This window comes from Fundulus heteroclitus, chromosome 21 (assembly GCF_011125445.2).
Source record: "Fundulus heteroclitus isolate FHET01 chromosome 21, MU-UCD_Fhet_4.1, whole genome shotgun sequence".
NCBI classification, from domain to species: Eukaryota; Metazoa; Chordata; class Actinopteri; order Cyprinodontiformes; family Fundulidae; genus Fundulus; species Fundulus heteroclitus.
The window spans coordinates 3,727,920-3,744,163 of NC_046381.1; the positions used below are offsets into that span (position 1 = coordinate 3,727,920).

The 16,244-nt window shown below is 40.4% G+C and overlaps 1 protein-coding gene across 6 annotated transcripts in view; it reads right to left on the reverse strand.

Moving 5' to 3' along the window:
- dpp6a (dipeptidyl-peptidase 6a) overlaps positions 1-16,244 on the reverse strand; it is a 350,399-nt gene that overhangs the window by 49,669 nt on the left and 284,486 nt on the right. For all 6 annotated transcript variants that reach the window (XM_036124847.1, XM_036124849.1, XM_036124848.1 and 3 more), the window contains 3 exons: positions 3,258-3,352; positions 2,808-2,882; positions 258-310 (listed from right to left, as the gene is read on the reverse strand). In XM_036124847.1, the coding sequence (XP_035980740.1) occupies positions 258-310; positions 2,808-2,882; positions 3,258-3,352 (223 nt within the window). The remainder of the gene's footprint in view (positions 1-257; positions 311-2,807; positions 2,883-3,257; positions 3,353-16,244) is intronic.

The following is a 16,244-nucleotide window of genomic DNA, read 5'->3' on the forward strand; positions in this document are numbered from 1 at the left end:
AATTTAAACAGTTTTGCTTAAAGGGATAAAAAGCTAAAAAAAAGAATAAATAACATGGATAAGGGCTTAACCATGGTTTGAGGAAACCAATTTGCTGATACCGGCTTTACAGGTAGCCTTTTGTAAGGTTGAGAGGTAAACAATTGGGTTGATTTGAGCTTCTTTTGCAGAACTTTTTGTAAATCAGTCTTTGTGAGTGAAGATCAGATGAGACATCACATAATAAAGCCAAATGAATCTATCATAAGCTTACTTACGGAGTCTCTAGATTGCAGATGATGTAGAAGGCCGTGTAAGAATACTGGTACACCTGCAAAGAGAGGCAGCGGATATTCTATGTCAAAACTAATTTTCATTTAAGAAAACCAGCTGATTTATGTTCCGTTGTTCAGTTAAATCACTGCAGGATAATCTCTTTGAGATGAAAGAAAACGCAGACAGGATTAACACTTACATTAATAAATCTTTCAGAGACGCAGAGTTGTTATTGAATAATACAAAGAAAACAGAGAATATCCAAGACGTTTTTGAAACATTCCTATAAAACAGAAGAGTTCAACTAAAATAACTTTTATATAAGCTGTAAGTTGCTACTTCATGTTTTTTTCATATTATATTGAGCAACTTGCCACCCCTTGAACACATTCAGATCAATTTGACTGCAGTGGAGTATATAAAAGCAGTAAAAGTTGCTAACATCACCAGATATATTTTTCTGAAATATTTATTTGCCTTCTTTTACTCATCCTTTACACCCTTACATTAACTACAGTAATGCTATAAAATGATCATTAACTTACTCATTGTGAAAAGAAAGTACACCCTCTTTCACTTTCAGGATTTTAACATAAAGGATCCGGTCTTTGTCGAGTTCTGTGATAATTTGCATTTAAGTCTGATTCTATACGTACCCCTGGCAGATTTAAGTTTAGAATAACCTTTTAATGTCGTTACTTCTGACTGAAGTGGCCCAGCTACAGTCCTCTTTTGAATCTGATAAAAAATCTGTGGAGGGAAGATTAGGGTGATGGCAAGGAGGCCTGCCATCCTGAAATGCTTGCAGCTCATCGCCAAAAGATAAACTGTCAAAATAGAATAATACAACATAACAAATGCTGGTTGGAGGTTCTAATATTAATTTCTGTTAGGCCAATAAAAATGTTTCAATGATTATTGAGAAGGATATAAATAAACATCTCTTGTTAACATTTATATTCTTCTACGTTGCTTTATTATCGTTTGAGAGACCCCTATCTAATTTCCTATCAGAACCAAACCTGTCGGCCAGGGACAATCTTTGACTTCACCACACATCTTCTCAAGTGTACAACACTGATCTTACCAGGGTAACCCACCCCACAAACATTCACCATTACACACGGCAATATCCATATAGACTTGGATGAGCATAGTTTCGGTGACAGCAGAACTTGACCGGCCAGCACAGAACCTCAATCTCAACCCTAACAGAGCCTTTGGTAACATTTAGTACAGAGACCCTGAGCCAGGCCCTCTTATCCAACATCAGTATCTGACCTCAAGAATGGCCAAAACCTGGAATGGCCACTCATTCTCAGAGCAGCTGAACATGTTATTGCTGCAATGGGTGGGTCAACATGATGTTAAAGCCTATGGATTTAAATAGTTTTTTGGATTTTTTCCCCCCTAAAAAGTTTGAAAACCATCACTTTCCTTACATTTTTGTGATTATGCACCACGTTGTGTAGTTCTACCAAATAAAATACAGATTAATTATAGTTTGTGGTTGCAACATAACTAAAGTCAAACTTGAGGGGTATGAATTTCTTTGCGAGGACTGTAGGTTTCTAGACAATTTCCAAACCAGGATTGCCAGAATGGTGCATAACAGCTGACACAAGTGGTCGACAAGAAAATAATCTCTAAATGAACATCTTTTGATACATTTTACTTACAATTTTGTGTCTATTCATAAATTCCGCACTAATCGGAGTTCGCTTCCCACAAGAGACACGTTAACATTTTAATTTGGAGGAGTCGCACGTGTTCAGTCATGTTATTTAGGATGTATTGGAGCCATCCTGCATGCTACAGAGAAAGAATGAATGACTATGTGAGGGCGCGCTGCTCCAATGAGCATACAGGAGGAATGACAGTCATCTATCAAAGTGATGGGGAGTTCAGTCGGATAATAAATGCAAATACAAACAGTACAACAGTCTGGCAGTTTGTCATAATATTCGCTATTCATCTGAGGCAATAACACTAGATTATATATCTGCAGGCATCTTTCACCGACTAACAGGAACAAACACTCTGGCTGCGGGAGAATAAAGCGAGAACACGGGCAAACACCAGGTAAGCAGCTGAATGATTCAATATATCTGATGCGGCTATATTAGGAGGCGAACCGCTTTGATCCGTATCATGCAGCTGGCAGGGCAGATGCAGTCGTGGGGCACTTTATTCAAGAACCGCACAGAAATGATATATATTCCCAGCCAATACTTCCCGCGCTCGCCGTCAATCTCATCTGCTTCTCCGCGAGCCCGGCGCGGCGTCGAGGGGGTTGTTTGTGTTTCTGCCTCCCTCGCCGCAGTTCCGCTCAGCTGTGCTCGCCCCTCCAAACCCAACAGCCACCCCCCCCCTCCCACCCCCGCTCCGCCTGTGTGCGGCGAGCCTTCACACCTCGCCGTGATTACTTCCCCCCCCACCCTTCTCCTCCTCTCCTGAAGCGACTGACATATTTGGCTGTCAACTAAAAAACAAAAAAAACAAAAACAAAAAGAAAGACTGAAAAACAACAAGCAAACAAATGAGAAGCTCACCGCTGCGACGTTGTAGGCCAGCAGGACATGCTTCAAGTCAGGGGACACCTCATACCTGCTGGCTTTGTACATTTCCTGGGAATCAGAGTGAGATTTCAGGACACAAGGTGAAACAAAAAACACATCTTTAGCCATGCATGCCGTTTTCATTAAACTAGCCTGCCTTTGACGGATTGCCCTGCCTTAGACGTAAACGGGGGCCGCATTAATCTTTGCACTTGGGCTAGGCAATATGATAGCTGATATAATGTTGTCGCATCTCTATCTTGGCGTCTGCCCACATGTTCGGAGCACCGTTTGATTTAATTTTCCGAGAGAAAGCGCTGCGCGGCATCTGCTCTCCTGACCCAGAGAGGAGCGGCTGGGATTTAATTTAAGGGCGCCGCCTGACGGCAGTTCTGTCTGGTCGCTACGATTATCCTGAAAAAAGGAGGAGAAAAGGTGACTCACGAATTTCTTGTTATGGACCAGGACGGTTTGCTCATCGGTGTCCACGTTGTACTTGACGACGTCGCCGTCCCGGTTGCGGTACAGCAGCTCGTTACCTGTGAGGAAGAGGAGAAGGGATGAAGGATGAGGGTAGAGTTATTAAAATCGTTTAATCAAACAGGATATTGGAGGGATAAATTAGCGACCCAGCCGTCATCACACCACACAGGCTGCTTCCCACACACAGAAACGTAACCCAAACAAGGCTGAGGTAAGCCCCCCCCCCCACCGCCCGGCCCTTCTGATCCTGCTGAAGGGCCTGACCAGTTCTCTGTGGTAACCTCATGTAGTTTTAATGCCATTATTGATGAAGAGGGGCTCCGGATTGCATAAATACTTCAGAAAGCGGTGGATGGCTGGGCTGTAGATTGGAAATCTGGTTGGGTAAAGCTCTGCTTCGCATCTCCTACAGTCAAACTGAGATCAACAACAAACAACATACGTGCCATGGATGCTAAGTCAACTCCATCAGTCTAAACAGGATTGTAGAAGAGCAGAACCACCTTTAACTTCAAAAGCAGCTGCAGCTCTTTGGGGGGTTGGGTGACGTCTTCACCAGTTTTGCACGTTTGGAAAATGATTTTCTTTTCTCCTGTTTTTGCAACAGAGCTCAGGTTCATTGGAACTGGATGGAGATCGCGTATGAAGATCAGATCGCAAGCCTTGGTCTAGGACTTTGACTAGACCGTGTATTTCCTTTGATACAAACTGTTCCCTTGTAAATCTGACCAGCTTTCCTGTCCCTGCTGATGAAGAACAACCCCGTAATGTAAGGTGGCGTGCAGCGTTACTGTTCTTAGAGGCCAAAAAGTTAGATTTTGGTCTCATCCGAGCAGAGCACAGCCTCCCCTTTGTTTTGCAGCGTTTCCTGACGTCTTACGGCTTTCTTTCAACAACAGCTGAGCTGAACTCTTTCCCTTTAAAGGTGTGAGTCTCTTACCTGCTCCTCTGATCAATGTTCTCATTGCCTAGCCTGACAGCTTAGGCGGACGTATTGGTAGGTTTGAAGTTGGGCCATACCTTTTCTGTTTTCAGATGAATTTTGAACGGGGCTCTGTGAGATTTCTACAGCTTTTGGTTGCTGTTTTATAGACAAACAGCTTTAGACTGATCCCTGACCTGCCTGCTGTGTTCCCTGGTCTTTGTGATGCTGTTTGTTTTCTAAAGCTCTGAGGTTTCCATGAAACAGCTGGATTTATAAGTTAAATTACACACAGATGTTTGAAAACAGCGTTCTCAGCAGAATATATCGAGGTCTTTGGTTGTAATCTGACAACAGAGGGTGTGGAAACTTCTGCCAGGTACCATGTAAATAGGAGGTTTATGGGGATTTTCAAAGTGTCTGCATTTGTATAAATTAGATTACATCATTTTTCTTTTTTTTTCTTTTTTTTGGGGGGGGGGGGTCCAATAACTCATAATTTATCCACATTGTGAAACGGACTGTTATGCAGTTTGTTGCACACTTATGCTGAGGATTTCTTCCGGTATTATTCTGCGAAAAGGCTTTTAATTTTCACCTTCTAACAAACTTAACTGAAAGCTTGACCAAACAGGCTACCTTCCTTATGAATGGCCCAGTCAAGGTTCGGACCTAAATCCAATTATGAAGCTTTTCTGGATGTGCAAAACTGGAAGAGATTTCTCAGATGACCTGCAGCTGTAACAGACGTGTTGACTTAGATCCAGCTTTTTATTACTAAAAACCTTTTAAAACCAAGCGTCACTCTCCTTCTACTTCACAATTATGCTCTGTGCTACATTGGCATTTCACAAAAAAACAAAAAATTAAGACATACATTGACAAAACGTGAAAAGCTTTCCAAAACCCATTGGTCCCTGCATGGTCCTGCAGGTTGAGCTGTAAAAGCCAAAGGCTCTTGTGACAGAAAGGAAAAGTGGTGACTTCAGGCCACTAAAAGAGATCCTTGAAAGAAGCCATTATTTGGGAGATGTATGAACACTGGTGCAGCTCTTCATCCATCAGGCTTTTATCAGCGAAGGACGCGTTTAATATGGCAACTGTCCCCTTTAACCTTCAATCTATCCGTGCTCCCGTGTCTTATTGCTCTCGTGATCCACAGAAACACGAACAACCACGCCATTTGGTGAGGTAATTAGAACCCAGAGATTGTTATGCAGAGTGCTTTCTATCTGCTGGCATATCTAATTGTCCATTAGGGGTGACAGAATTACCATCACAATGGCTTTAATGCAGAACGAGCTGGCGATAGCAGTTTCAGACCGTTTTCGACTGCTACAACCAAACGTCCTCTCAACAGCTTTTGTCTCCTTGTTAAAAACACCAGTTTAAACTAAACAAGGATGGAAAATGGGCTCATTTATGTAATTTCTGCGGTAAAACCCAATCTGCTTTTACATATAGCACTGTGAAACAGACTCGACGCATCCTGTATATAAACACACCTGAATCCGCTAATGTATTGAAATTGAGTGAAAAAAAAACAACCAAAGTCAATAGAAAAGTAAAATGGACAAATATGAAAAATGCTATTAATCTAAAGCAGTACATTATAAAATAATACAAACAAAGTTTGGCTCCCTTTTGGAAAGAGAGTAGAAAATGAAATATTACATCAGCAGTATATCCTAAAAAACAATAAATTATGAAAACATTTATTTTTTGTTGTCATATATTATTGCCATGTGTAAATCAGAGCTGAGACCAGATATTTACATACACTGTAAAAAAAAAAAAGACAATAGATTTTCTCGTTAGCATTACAGAGATTATTTCTGTTTGAAAAATGAGAGACATTTTCTGGGATTTGATTTGATCCCGTTAAAATAAAAATCCTACAATACGAGACTATAACAAGGACCCGGCAGCCCTCGTCTTTACAGTATAAAGAAATTATGTTTAGTTTAATGATTTAGCTGCACTGCCAGAACCTTGGGGCTAGAATGAATTACGCCTCAATATAGTATGCTCCAAGAAGACTTGACTTGGTTTGATTTAGCTTTTTTTTGACTCATTTATGCTCATAGTTGAGCTCTGAATTCAAATCAGAACTTCTAAACTCTCCCCTTTCTCCAGCCACACAACTTAAAACAAGCGCATTTGTTGCAAATATTCTCCCCGTCGCTGCCCAAACATCAGCCAAGCTGATCATTTTAGACCCCACCACCCCTGCACCACCTTCTCGGCTCTTTGTTTTCTCTGCTTTCAGATACACATTCCCATACAGTACGCGGGGCTTTGCGTCTTCCCTTCAGTCTTTCTCTCCGTCTTTGTTCCCTTCCCTTCTAGCTTCAGTCGCTGTGCATCAGCCCAGGGCGCCGTTTCTCACTCTGATCTATATCTCTCGTAGCAGTATGTCTTATTATTACAGCCTCCTGCCCTGGGCGCAGCCCTTACCCACCCTCACGGCGGGGAGGCAGGGGGGAGATCCAGGCAGGGGGTTGGGGTGGGGGGGAGAGAAAAGGCGGCATACAGAGACTTACAGAGACAAAGGAGAGCCAGAGAAAGTCGGAATTCGTTAAGACTGTGTCTAGTGATGTAGCTCTGTAAGGAGGTTATAAGCAATCTGTATTTTACCCACAGTAACTAGCAGGTGATTTTTATTTTTTTTTAGATTTCTTCTTCATTGCTAATTCAAGTGGAACCAGATTGAAACACTCATCCTGCCGTCCTAAAACAAACATACGCTCAATAGGTTTGAGGTAAATGATTCCCGTCGCAGAACTGAACCGGGTTATCGTTGCGACTCAGAAAAATTCAGACTTCCAAACATTTACTACTCAGAGGCGTGTTTAACAAAGCACTGGTTGACATACAGCATCGACCACTGATTCTCACCGATTAAATAAGTGTTTCATCACCAACTCCACAACATCCAGGGCACCCCCAACCAGCATCACCTTTTTATTTTTGCAACTTACGTTTGCCGTAAGGCAGAGTCTCAAACTCGAGTCCCCCTCTCTGGTTTCTGATTATCAAACAAATTCAAAGGTCAGACATAACCTGAGTTTCAAATGTGGACTTCATTTATTAAGGGACAAGAGAACTCTTCAAAACAAACTAGCCCTATGAGTGGAGAAAAAAATATCTTTAAGTCTATAATCGTTTTTGCCACTCTTGGAAGCAACAACTTCCATCAAGTGTTTGCATTAACTGGAAAGGAGTCTTTTACATCAATGTGTGGGAATTTTTAGTACAGCCACAGCAGTGTTTTCCCAGCAAGAATGGCCCATTCGACTGAATCTTAATTGGATTTAAATCCAGACTTTGATTAGCCCAAGCCAGAAGCTTTCATTTGTTTTGGTTTTGATTCACGTGGAGGTGGACTCACTGGTGCGCTTAGAGTCATTGTCCTGCTTAAGTTGAGGGCGCCTGACTGGATATTCTGCTTCAGGGTTTGGTGCCAGAGAGCAGGACTCCTGGTTTTATCATCCAGGTCCTACAGCAGAAAGGCAGGCCTAGACCATGGTACCGACACCACTGTGTTTGACTGCTGCTATGATGTTTTTTCTCTGGCATGTTGTTAATTTTACACCCAATGTAAAATGAAAAAAAAACCCAACAATTACAAAAAGGTTCCACTGTGGTGATGTCCGTTCACAGAATTTTTTCCCAACAGCCTTGGAGGTACAGATTTTTTTTTTTTTTTTTTTTTTTTAAGAAATGTCAGACTGGTCTCTGTGTAATTTTAGGCCAGCAGTGGTTTCGATGTTTACCCTCTTTCCTGGAAGCCATTTTTGCCAAATCTTTTTCTCATAGCTGAATTTTGACCTTCACTGAAGCAAGCAAGGCCTCCGGTTCTTTAGATGTTGGTCCGGGTTCCATTCTGGCCTCCTGAAGGAGTTGTGGATACTGTCTGGGAGCAATTTTGGTATGCTGAGCACTCCCTGGAAGGTTCACCGCTGTTCTGTGTCTCCTCCATTGTGGATAACTCAGGTTCTCCTTGTGGTTCAGTAGAGTCGCAAAGCTCTATGCAATGAATTAAGAATCGTTTCTACGCTGACTTTGTTTCTGAGCTGTTCTTGAAGGTCTAATGTTGGGGTCATGATGAGTTACTTTTGGTGATCTTTTTAAGCTGTCAGACAAGTTCAAAATGTGCGATTTCTTAGATGATACAACTTGGATCCAAGTCCGGCTGGGCAGTGTGAGTTAAATTAAACTGAAAAATGTGGTTAATAATAGTTAATCTGTGCTTTTACAAGCAGACAATAATATTTTTGTTAAGTTGTTATGGATAGATTTTTCCCCCTCTTAATAAATAAAATCATCATCTGAAAACTGCATTCCTTATTTATTTGGAATTCTTTTTCTGAATCTAAAAATTTTTTGAACATGTGGCATGTTTAAAAAATTTAACCCACCAGGAACAAAAAGCCAAAACACGCAACCTGGAAGTGGAAATTACTTTCATTAAGCTCCCACAAATTGCGGTTTAAAGTTAAACTCTTAAACTTTCAACCTGGAACAACAAAGTGCTCGTTAGAAGAAGGTTGAAATCTGGACTCAGATCAGTCAGAAAACACAGACACGGAAATAACAAAAAGAATCGACAGCAAAGAAATTGCTTGGTGGTGAATTACTGCTATAAGGTCTCTAATCCCAAAGCATGGCCTCCACATAAACCACCATCATGTGATTACACAGTACTCTGATTGAAATAGCCAGTTTCTGTAAGCTGCGCTGTTAGCCGTGAGGTGAGCCTGGCCGGGGTGTTAAGTTCTGGATGAAATGGGATTTTTCTTGTCAGTTCCGGGTCATTTGTCCCTGCCCACAGCTGCGGATGATGACCGGTTTGATGGAAGTGACAGGAGTCCCCCCCCCCAGTGCTGTAACACTGCAGCCACCGGCTTATATGGGCTGTGAAATATTGGTTCATAAAAAATTTAACTACATTTTAATTAACAATCCACCTCTCGTATTTATAGTAATTTTCTTCCTCATAAAAAGGAGATTTCCTTTGCACATTTCCCTGTCGCGGGGCTCTGCAGGCTCTACGTGCTACATCGTGGGGTCCGAATTTCATTTTTAACTGGTTTGATAAATGAGGAACAAATGAATGATGGGATAAACAAATGAGCAGAAAAACACCCCGAGTCTGAACTTTGCTGACAAAACAAAACCACCCACGGTGAAACCAAGCTGCTGCTGGCCAGTTTTCACACAGGAAGTCATTTGTTTTTATCTGAAACGTCAATCACTGTAGATTCTTTTTTTACTTCATTAATCTCCAGCACTGCAGCTTCCCGTTTCTCCGTCTGAGATGGGCTGATTTATTTCAGCTTAAGATCCCAAATAATGATTTTCCCCACGTCATTATTTAATTCGCTTGGATCTTCTCTACCTTATAAAAGCAGCGGGGTCAAAGCAAACATCCCAACCCAAAACCGTTTAATCTGACGCATGAAATACACCTGCCGTTGTCCCCCACCGCGCTCCTTTCTTGGAAGTATGCATGGTTGAGGGAGTTAGCGAGACAGAGTTTGAGGCACCTTGGTGAGATCAGCAGCAGGATCAAAGATAACACCCCTCTCTTCAGACTTTCTACGTCGGGGTCCCGCAAATAAGCAGCTCGAAACAGAAAGGCTTCTTTCATCTACAGCGGGAGCCTCAGAGCTTGTGTATTGCTCAGATTTTCTCCTGTATTAAGGTTACACACAATAAAACATTGTCCTCTTTAGCACGTTCTAGAAGTTATTTGGAAAGCCTTAACAAAAAAAAGAGAAAAAAAAATTGAAATTTAATAATGTTTGGGCTGAGAAAAATCATCCACATCTTTTTTAATGACCATGATTAACAGTGTTTTGTAGGATCAGAAGATTCTGTCTTATTCATTTGGGGTTTTGAATGTTTTATCTGAGCCGTTCGTTTACCAGGGTGAAATGATTACGCTGCAAACAACCTCAATGTTTTTAGGAACAGGAATCAGGTTCTGACAGCACGGAGGGAAAAGCAAAGCGACGACTTCGTTGGACTGACACTGTGTGGCGGTTCTTGGTCCAGTCACAAGGTAAGTTGCCAAGTTCTCAGCCCCTCGACTGGAAGGACAGTGGTCAGGATGTTTAAGAAACTCCAGGAACAATCAAGTCTCACACATGCTGTGGACTGGATGTGCTTTTAACACCTGCCCAAGTGAACCCTGTAATATACCATGATAGACTGGGAGGGTGCAGAGCAAGTAGAAAAGCCCCTGCTCCACATTTTACATCTTCTAGGTCGGTGGAAATCAGCTGCCCTCATGGGCACAGACAGTCAGCTACTTTATAAATTATCAGTCTGAAATTAAAGGACCTTCTGGAAATAAAGTATGTCTGTTGGGGGTAGCGCAGGCTAGCTAACCAAGCCCTGCTAATTAGCAAGCTAATATCACCTTTCAGCGCAGAAAGGTGATATTTCAATAATATCACAATAATACATATTTTAGAAGTAATAATATAATGAAAAAGTGATTTTACTGGGATTTTATAATCAATAAACCACAACATGAAATATTTTATTGAGGTAAACTAGTCAGAGTTTTGTGGAGAGGGACTCTCCAAATAATTGCTATAAAATGCTATGAAAATAAACTAAAACCACAAGTAAAAAGACAAATACTGTGTATTTTTCACAACATTTTATTTTTTGGAAGATTGTAATTTGAGAAAGTTGTCCAAAACCCATTTTCAAAATCCTCCTCAACCAGCTCTGCTGGATGGCCAAATGCTCAGCCTCTTTAACTGTGGCCAAAATGTTTCCAAGTGCCGCAAACAGCCAGTTATGCAAATTGTCTGATGGTGTGATTTGAGTGGCTAGAGTTTAAACATTCAGAATACTTGTATATTAAGGGCCTAAAAAATTGATTTTATGAGAAAACACGAACAGCGTGCAGAAGAAAAGACTAAACCTTCCTCCAAGCTTACGTACTGAACAGCTGCTTCTGTTAAAGCTGAAGTTATTGTTTTAAAAGTCACTGCGCTCCGTGAAAGCACTTTAAAGCATCACTGCACATCATTCATCATTTATGCGGACAGCTAAAATCTCAGTGATGCATTCTCAGGTTCCAACCTCCTCTGTTGGACTAGAAACACAACATTTAAAGCTAAGTAAACAACGGGGTATGAGAGCAAACATTTAGGAAAACCCAAACAAGCCCAGCATTTAAACACACCATAAAATGGATTTCATGCACCCGTAGCCTCTACTTGCGATTAGTCTTAAGCACTGCATAATTGATTTACCTCACTAGCAGTGAGGTGACCTTCATGTCAGCTGTTTACACTCCACATGAGCCCTGACGCTCTGCCGTTTTAATCTGGACCTGCTTTCCTCTCTCTACATTTGCGCACCAGAAGTCTGCTTCAAAACTAATCAACGCACTTGGAGAAAACACGAATGTGCTCATAATGGAGATCATTAGCGGGGCTGCTGCCCGTAAAATAACAATTATAACAACAATGATGACAATATAAACCACAATGTAGGCCTGGGTTTCTTCATCAAAGCTTGTACAAGCCCTCGCTTGTTTCAGATCATCAGAAGAAATTATTTAGATTCGCTGCTGCATCATTTAAAGATCCAGATCTGGGTAATAAATGGTATAAAATAACTGCAGATGGAAACAAAAGAGATAAAAAGCGCAGACTAGGAGATGTTTATAGAGTCTTTGCAACACATTTATCTGCACACAAATATCCCAACTTATCGGAATTGCTGCTGTTAATACTTTGTGCAGCCCTCTTTAGCAATTAGTAGCACTGAATCTTCTACAATATTTCACAAGGTTGGCGCAGACAGAGAGACCACTGCTCAGTGGACAATCTCTGTAGATCGCCCCAGTGGTGTTCTAAAAGATTCAGGCCTGGATACAGAAATGACCTTGGAAGAAGGTTGATTTTGTAACTAGTGAAGCATATCTGTGTTGATTCAGGCCAACTTTTTGGATCATTACCCTGATGAAAGACCAAAATGACAACCCATTTTCAGATTTCAGATTTAAACGTCATGGTATTTCACAGTGTCACGCAATCTAACAAGGTTCTTTAGGAAGAAAAGTGAGTCCACAACATCACGGGTACCGTGGCGTATCAAATGCTAGGCTTTTTTCAAATGTTCTTAAGTAAATCTTCGAGCTCAATTATGGTGTTGGCTGCTAAAAAATTCACACTGTTACAAATTTACCAACCTTTACATTTGTGAAGGTAGGATAAAACAGTGTTTTTTCCTGGTATGCTTCCAAAACACCAAATTGACATGCAGATGGCAACTAATGGCATGCAGTATTTTAGTCTCCAACAGGGAGCTTTAGAGAGTGGCTTAACCTCCCTTACTAGCCGCCATACTGTGGAAAGATAAACCCGGGTCGTTGTCAGCTTATAATCATTACTCAGACTGTTGATATGAACAAAATCAGGTGAGTTGCTCTTTTCTTGTAGTCATTTCCAAATTTATAAAGATCAACAAACATCTGATTTAATGAAATTGCATGTTCTCTTGGCTTTTTCTATTTTGAAGAGTTGCAAAACGAAATGTTACATTTCATTTATAACCAGAGGAAACACAGAGTTGTTGATTACTAATTATTACTTTATAGTAGCTGCTGGGGATGTCAATAATTGTGACACTGATGGATTTATTTAATAACACTAAATATCATGTATTAAAGTGGTTTTCCTCATCGGTGAATTATTGTCCTCATATGTGCTGCTTCAATAAAAGGTAATTTTACTTTAGGGCTTTTTCAAATATATTCACCAGTGGTGTCAGTCAGTTTGATGGATGCTCCTCTATGTTTCCTGTCTTGTTTTTCTATCCCTCTTAATAAATAATAAAGTTTTACATTTTGTAATGTGTTTTAGGTTAGTTTGTTTTCCACATGATTTTATTCTGTAACAAATTACTTTACACAATTTGAAGTTTCTCTGTAGTTCTTTTATCTGACTCTACTTGAAAATAAGAAGGATTAATCCAGACATTTTAGACTTCTATCAATAAAAGCTAAAAGTAAAATGGAAGAAACTAAATTTAAAATCCAACTTTAACTAAAGGTGCAATTATATAACTCCCCTTACTTTATTGAAATAAAGTGTACAACCAACTGGTTGCTGGTTCAGTTCTCCAGCTATGAGCTCATTGAAAAAGTAACATTTAAAAGTGGAATGTTGTAGTAAAATGAAAACATAAGCAGATTGTTGCAGTGTGAGCAGAATAATAACATAAACACAGATGACTGTTTCCACTTATAGTCCAGCAAGACCAAAGTTAATTGCTGAATTGATTGTCTAAGCTATAGATTTACAGCCTTAAAATCTGGTTAGGATCGATCACGTTTCCTGCGTGAAGCATACAGTAGAGGTGTGATAACGGGCACCAAAGGCCAAAGTAAGAAATGTCTTTATGTTGAAATGACTTGTATGTTTTACTATTACAGTTTGATTGTTTTGTAATTCTGTGGCCAACACAAATTAGTATAGTTTGAAAATATTTTTTTTTAAACTAAAAATTTTAAAAGTGCGGTGTACATTTGTATTTAGCCTCCCTGAGACTATACTTTAAGCCAACTTCTACTTTATAAAAAAAAAGGTTGAGTAGGTCCTCTGGATGGGTTCTTCGCTGCTGAAATGTTTTGTCTCTTCTCCAAGAGACTTCTTCAGTTTGTAGAGTTACAGGTAAACTCAGCCATATAAGCAGAACATTTCCTTAGAGGATAACGGTGACAATAAAAACTGGTTGCTCACATTCAAAAGAGGCTAATCAGCCTACCAACCGGTCGTTTATGCCCTGATGGCCGCTTATTATTGTCAGGGGGCTGTAGTCATGATTGCAATAACTGGAAGTTTCTCTTCACATAAAACAATGTTCCCCTCTATCCAGCATGAGAACATCTTCATCCCTGAAAGAGGGCCTACAGATGAGTGTAAACTGCAGAACTTTGGCCCAATAACGCTGCTCTTCTGTACAGGTTCATAATTTTTGCCAGTGGCTGTTTCCCCGATGTATAACTGGTCAAAGTCCTCCTGGCACTTAACAGCATTCACAATATTACTCTTTTCGTGCCGGGGGACCGGATATTTGGGGTGAACCAGTCTTTGGCCTAATGTGTTTTGGGGTTTGAAGTGTGAACAACCATTTTTGATTATCGTTAAATTTATTAATCCAACAAGCAAAGGTACAGCTTATAAAGCTGAGTTTACCTAAAACTCGACAAACTGAAAACGTGTTTTGGACAAAACGTATTCAACAAAGAAGAACTAGTCCAGATGACCTAATTAACATTTTTTTTTCTACCTGGATTATTGAGATGCATAAGGACAACTTCTGCTTTTAAATCCACGAAAAGAACAAAATTAGGACCTAAGTTTGGGAAATAAGAAACAAGGAAGAAATAATGGAGGTAACAAGGAAAGATAGAAGGACAAGGAAGGAAAGATGGTTTGACTCAAGGAAGGCAGCAAAGTAAGACACAGAAAGACAGAAGGGTAGAAGGAAGAAAAAAGGGAAATCAGGGACATGTTGGCAAATGATAAGAAAAAAATGACATGAAATGAAATGAAGGGAAAATGGGAGGAATAAAATGAGGTGGAAGGATGGAAGGACACAAGGAATACAGAAGGGAAGGACACAGTGAAAGACATACTGGAGGGAAGGAAGGAGGGACAGATTATAACAAGAATACAAGCAAGGAGGGGATAAAACAAGAAAAAAGGACACAATGAAGGACAACATTTACAGTAGATAATGGGATTAGAGAAGGTCTGGAAAAACTAAATATTCTTCCATACTCTTGCTTTCTTCTTCCATAGTCATCCTGATCTGAACAATACTGAGGCTACATTCCTGACTGCCTGTGAACAGCAATATTCTACCAGTCAGAAACATTCAGTGACGATCCTCCACAAAGCCTGTTCCATAACTAAATCTCTACCAGGGTAAATTTTTGGGCCAGACTTCTACCGTGCTACTTTGATCTGATCTGGTTCCCGCAGTGGAACCGATGGGGGGGTAGGAGAACGACCGCAGAAACTCCTGCAGTGGAAACATTTCTTTTGTACTTCATGCCATGATATGAGCTGGGCTTATCTGGTTTACACCTCACACCAATACCAGCAAAAGCTTTTACGAGGACTTTAAAAAAGTGTAATTACTCCATATAGCATCTGTGTCAGCAGGAGAAAGTGGGCTATTTTTAGCACCGTCTTGGCTGCTCAAACTTGGATCAAAGATAACGCTCCAATCTTTAGATGTCGCGGCTTGACGTTAGCAGCTTTGGAGCAAAGAGGCTGATGAATTTACCATGAGACACACACAGACACACGACTCCCGCATCAGATTCGTCTTCCTCCTGCCTCATTTCTTAAAGATTGAACAACAAGAAACTTCACAGCTGTCAAAAGACTTCCAGTGCTTCCTTGAAAGACTAAAGAATTTCCCTTTGTGCCAAAAAGTTACTTTTTATTTTGTTCACTTGATCAGCGACAACGTACAGAAAAAAAAAAACCTGAAACTCCAACAGAATACAGAAGCACCGCACCAGATTCTAGCGTCTGCGCTCCCTGTGGCAGGTAAGAAGGAAAAGAAAAACCAAGATAAATATGATGTTATCACAAAACATATTATGGAGATAAAATACCGTCCAAAATCCAGAGTTACAAAACAGGCATATGTTGTTCACTATGAGATACATAAACATTTATCGAGAGAAAACTACATCTTAAGAAACATTTTAGATTAAAGGTATATAGCCACGCTATATGCTTAAAAGAAAGACCAAAAAATGTTTGAACATGATAAAATAAGGTTATATACGCCAAACCTCCGACTTGATAATGTTTTGATGGTCCTTTTTGTTGATAACTATAGTCCCAGTGCCGGGCGCGATTAGCAAATATAAACAGATGTGTCACTATCTGGCTACAGTATCACAGAATCATCAAAATGTGGGTTTGCTTAATTAATAAATCAAAATTAAATAATGCCAGACCGAGCCTGCT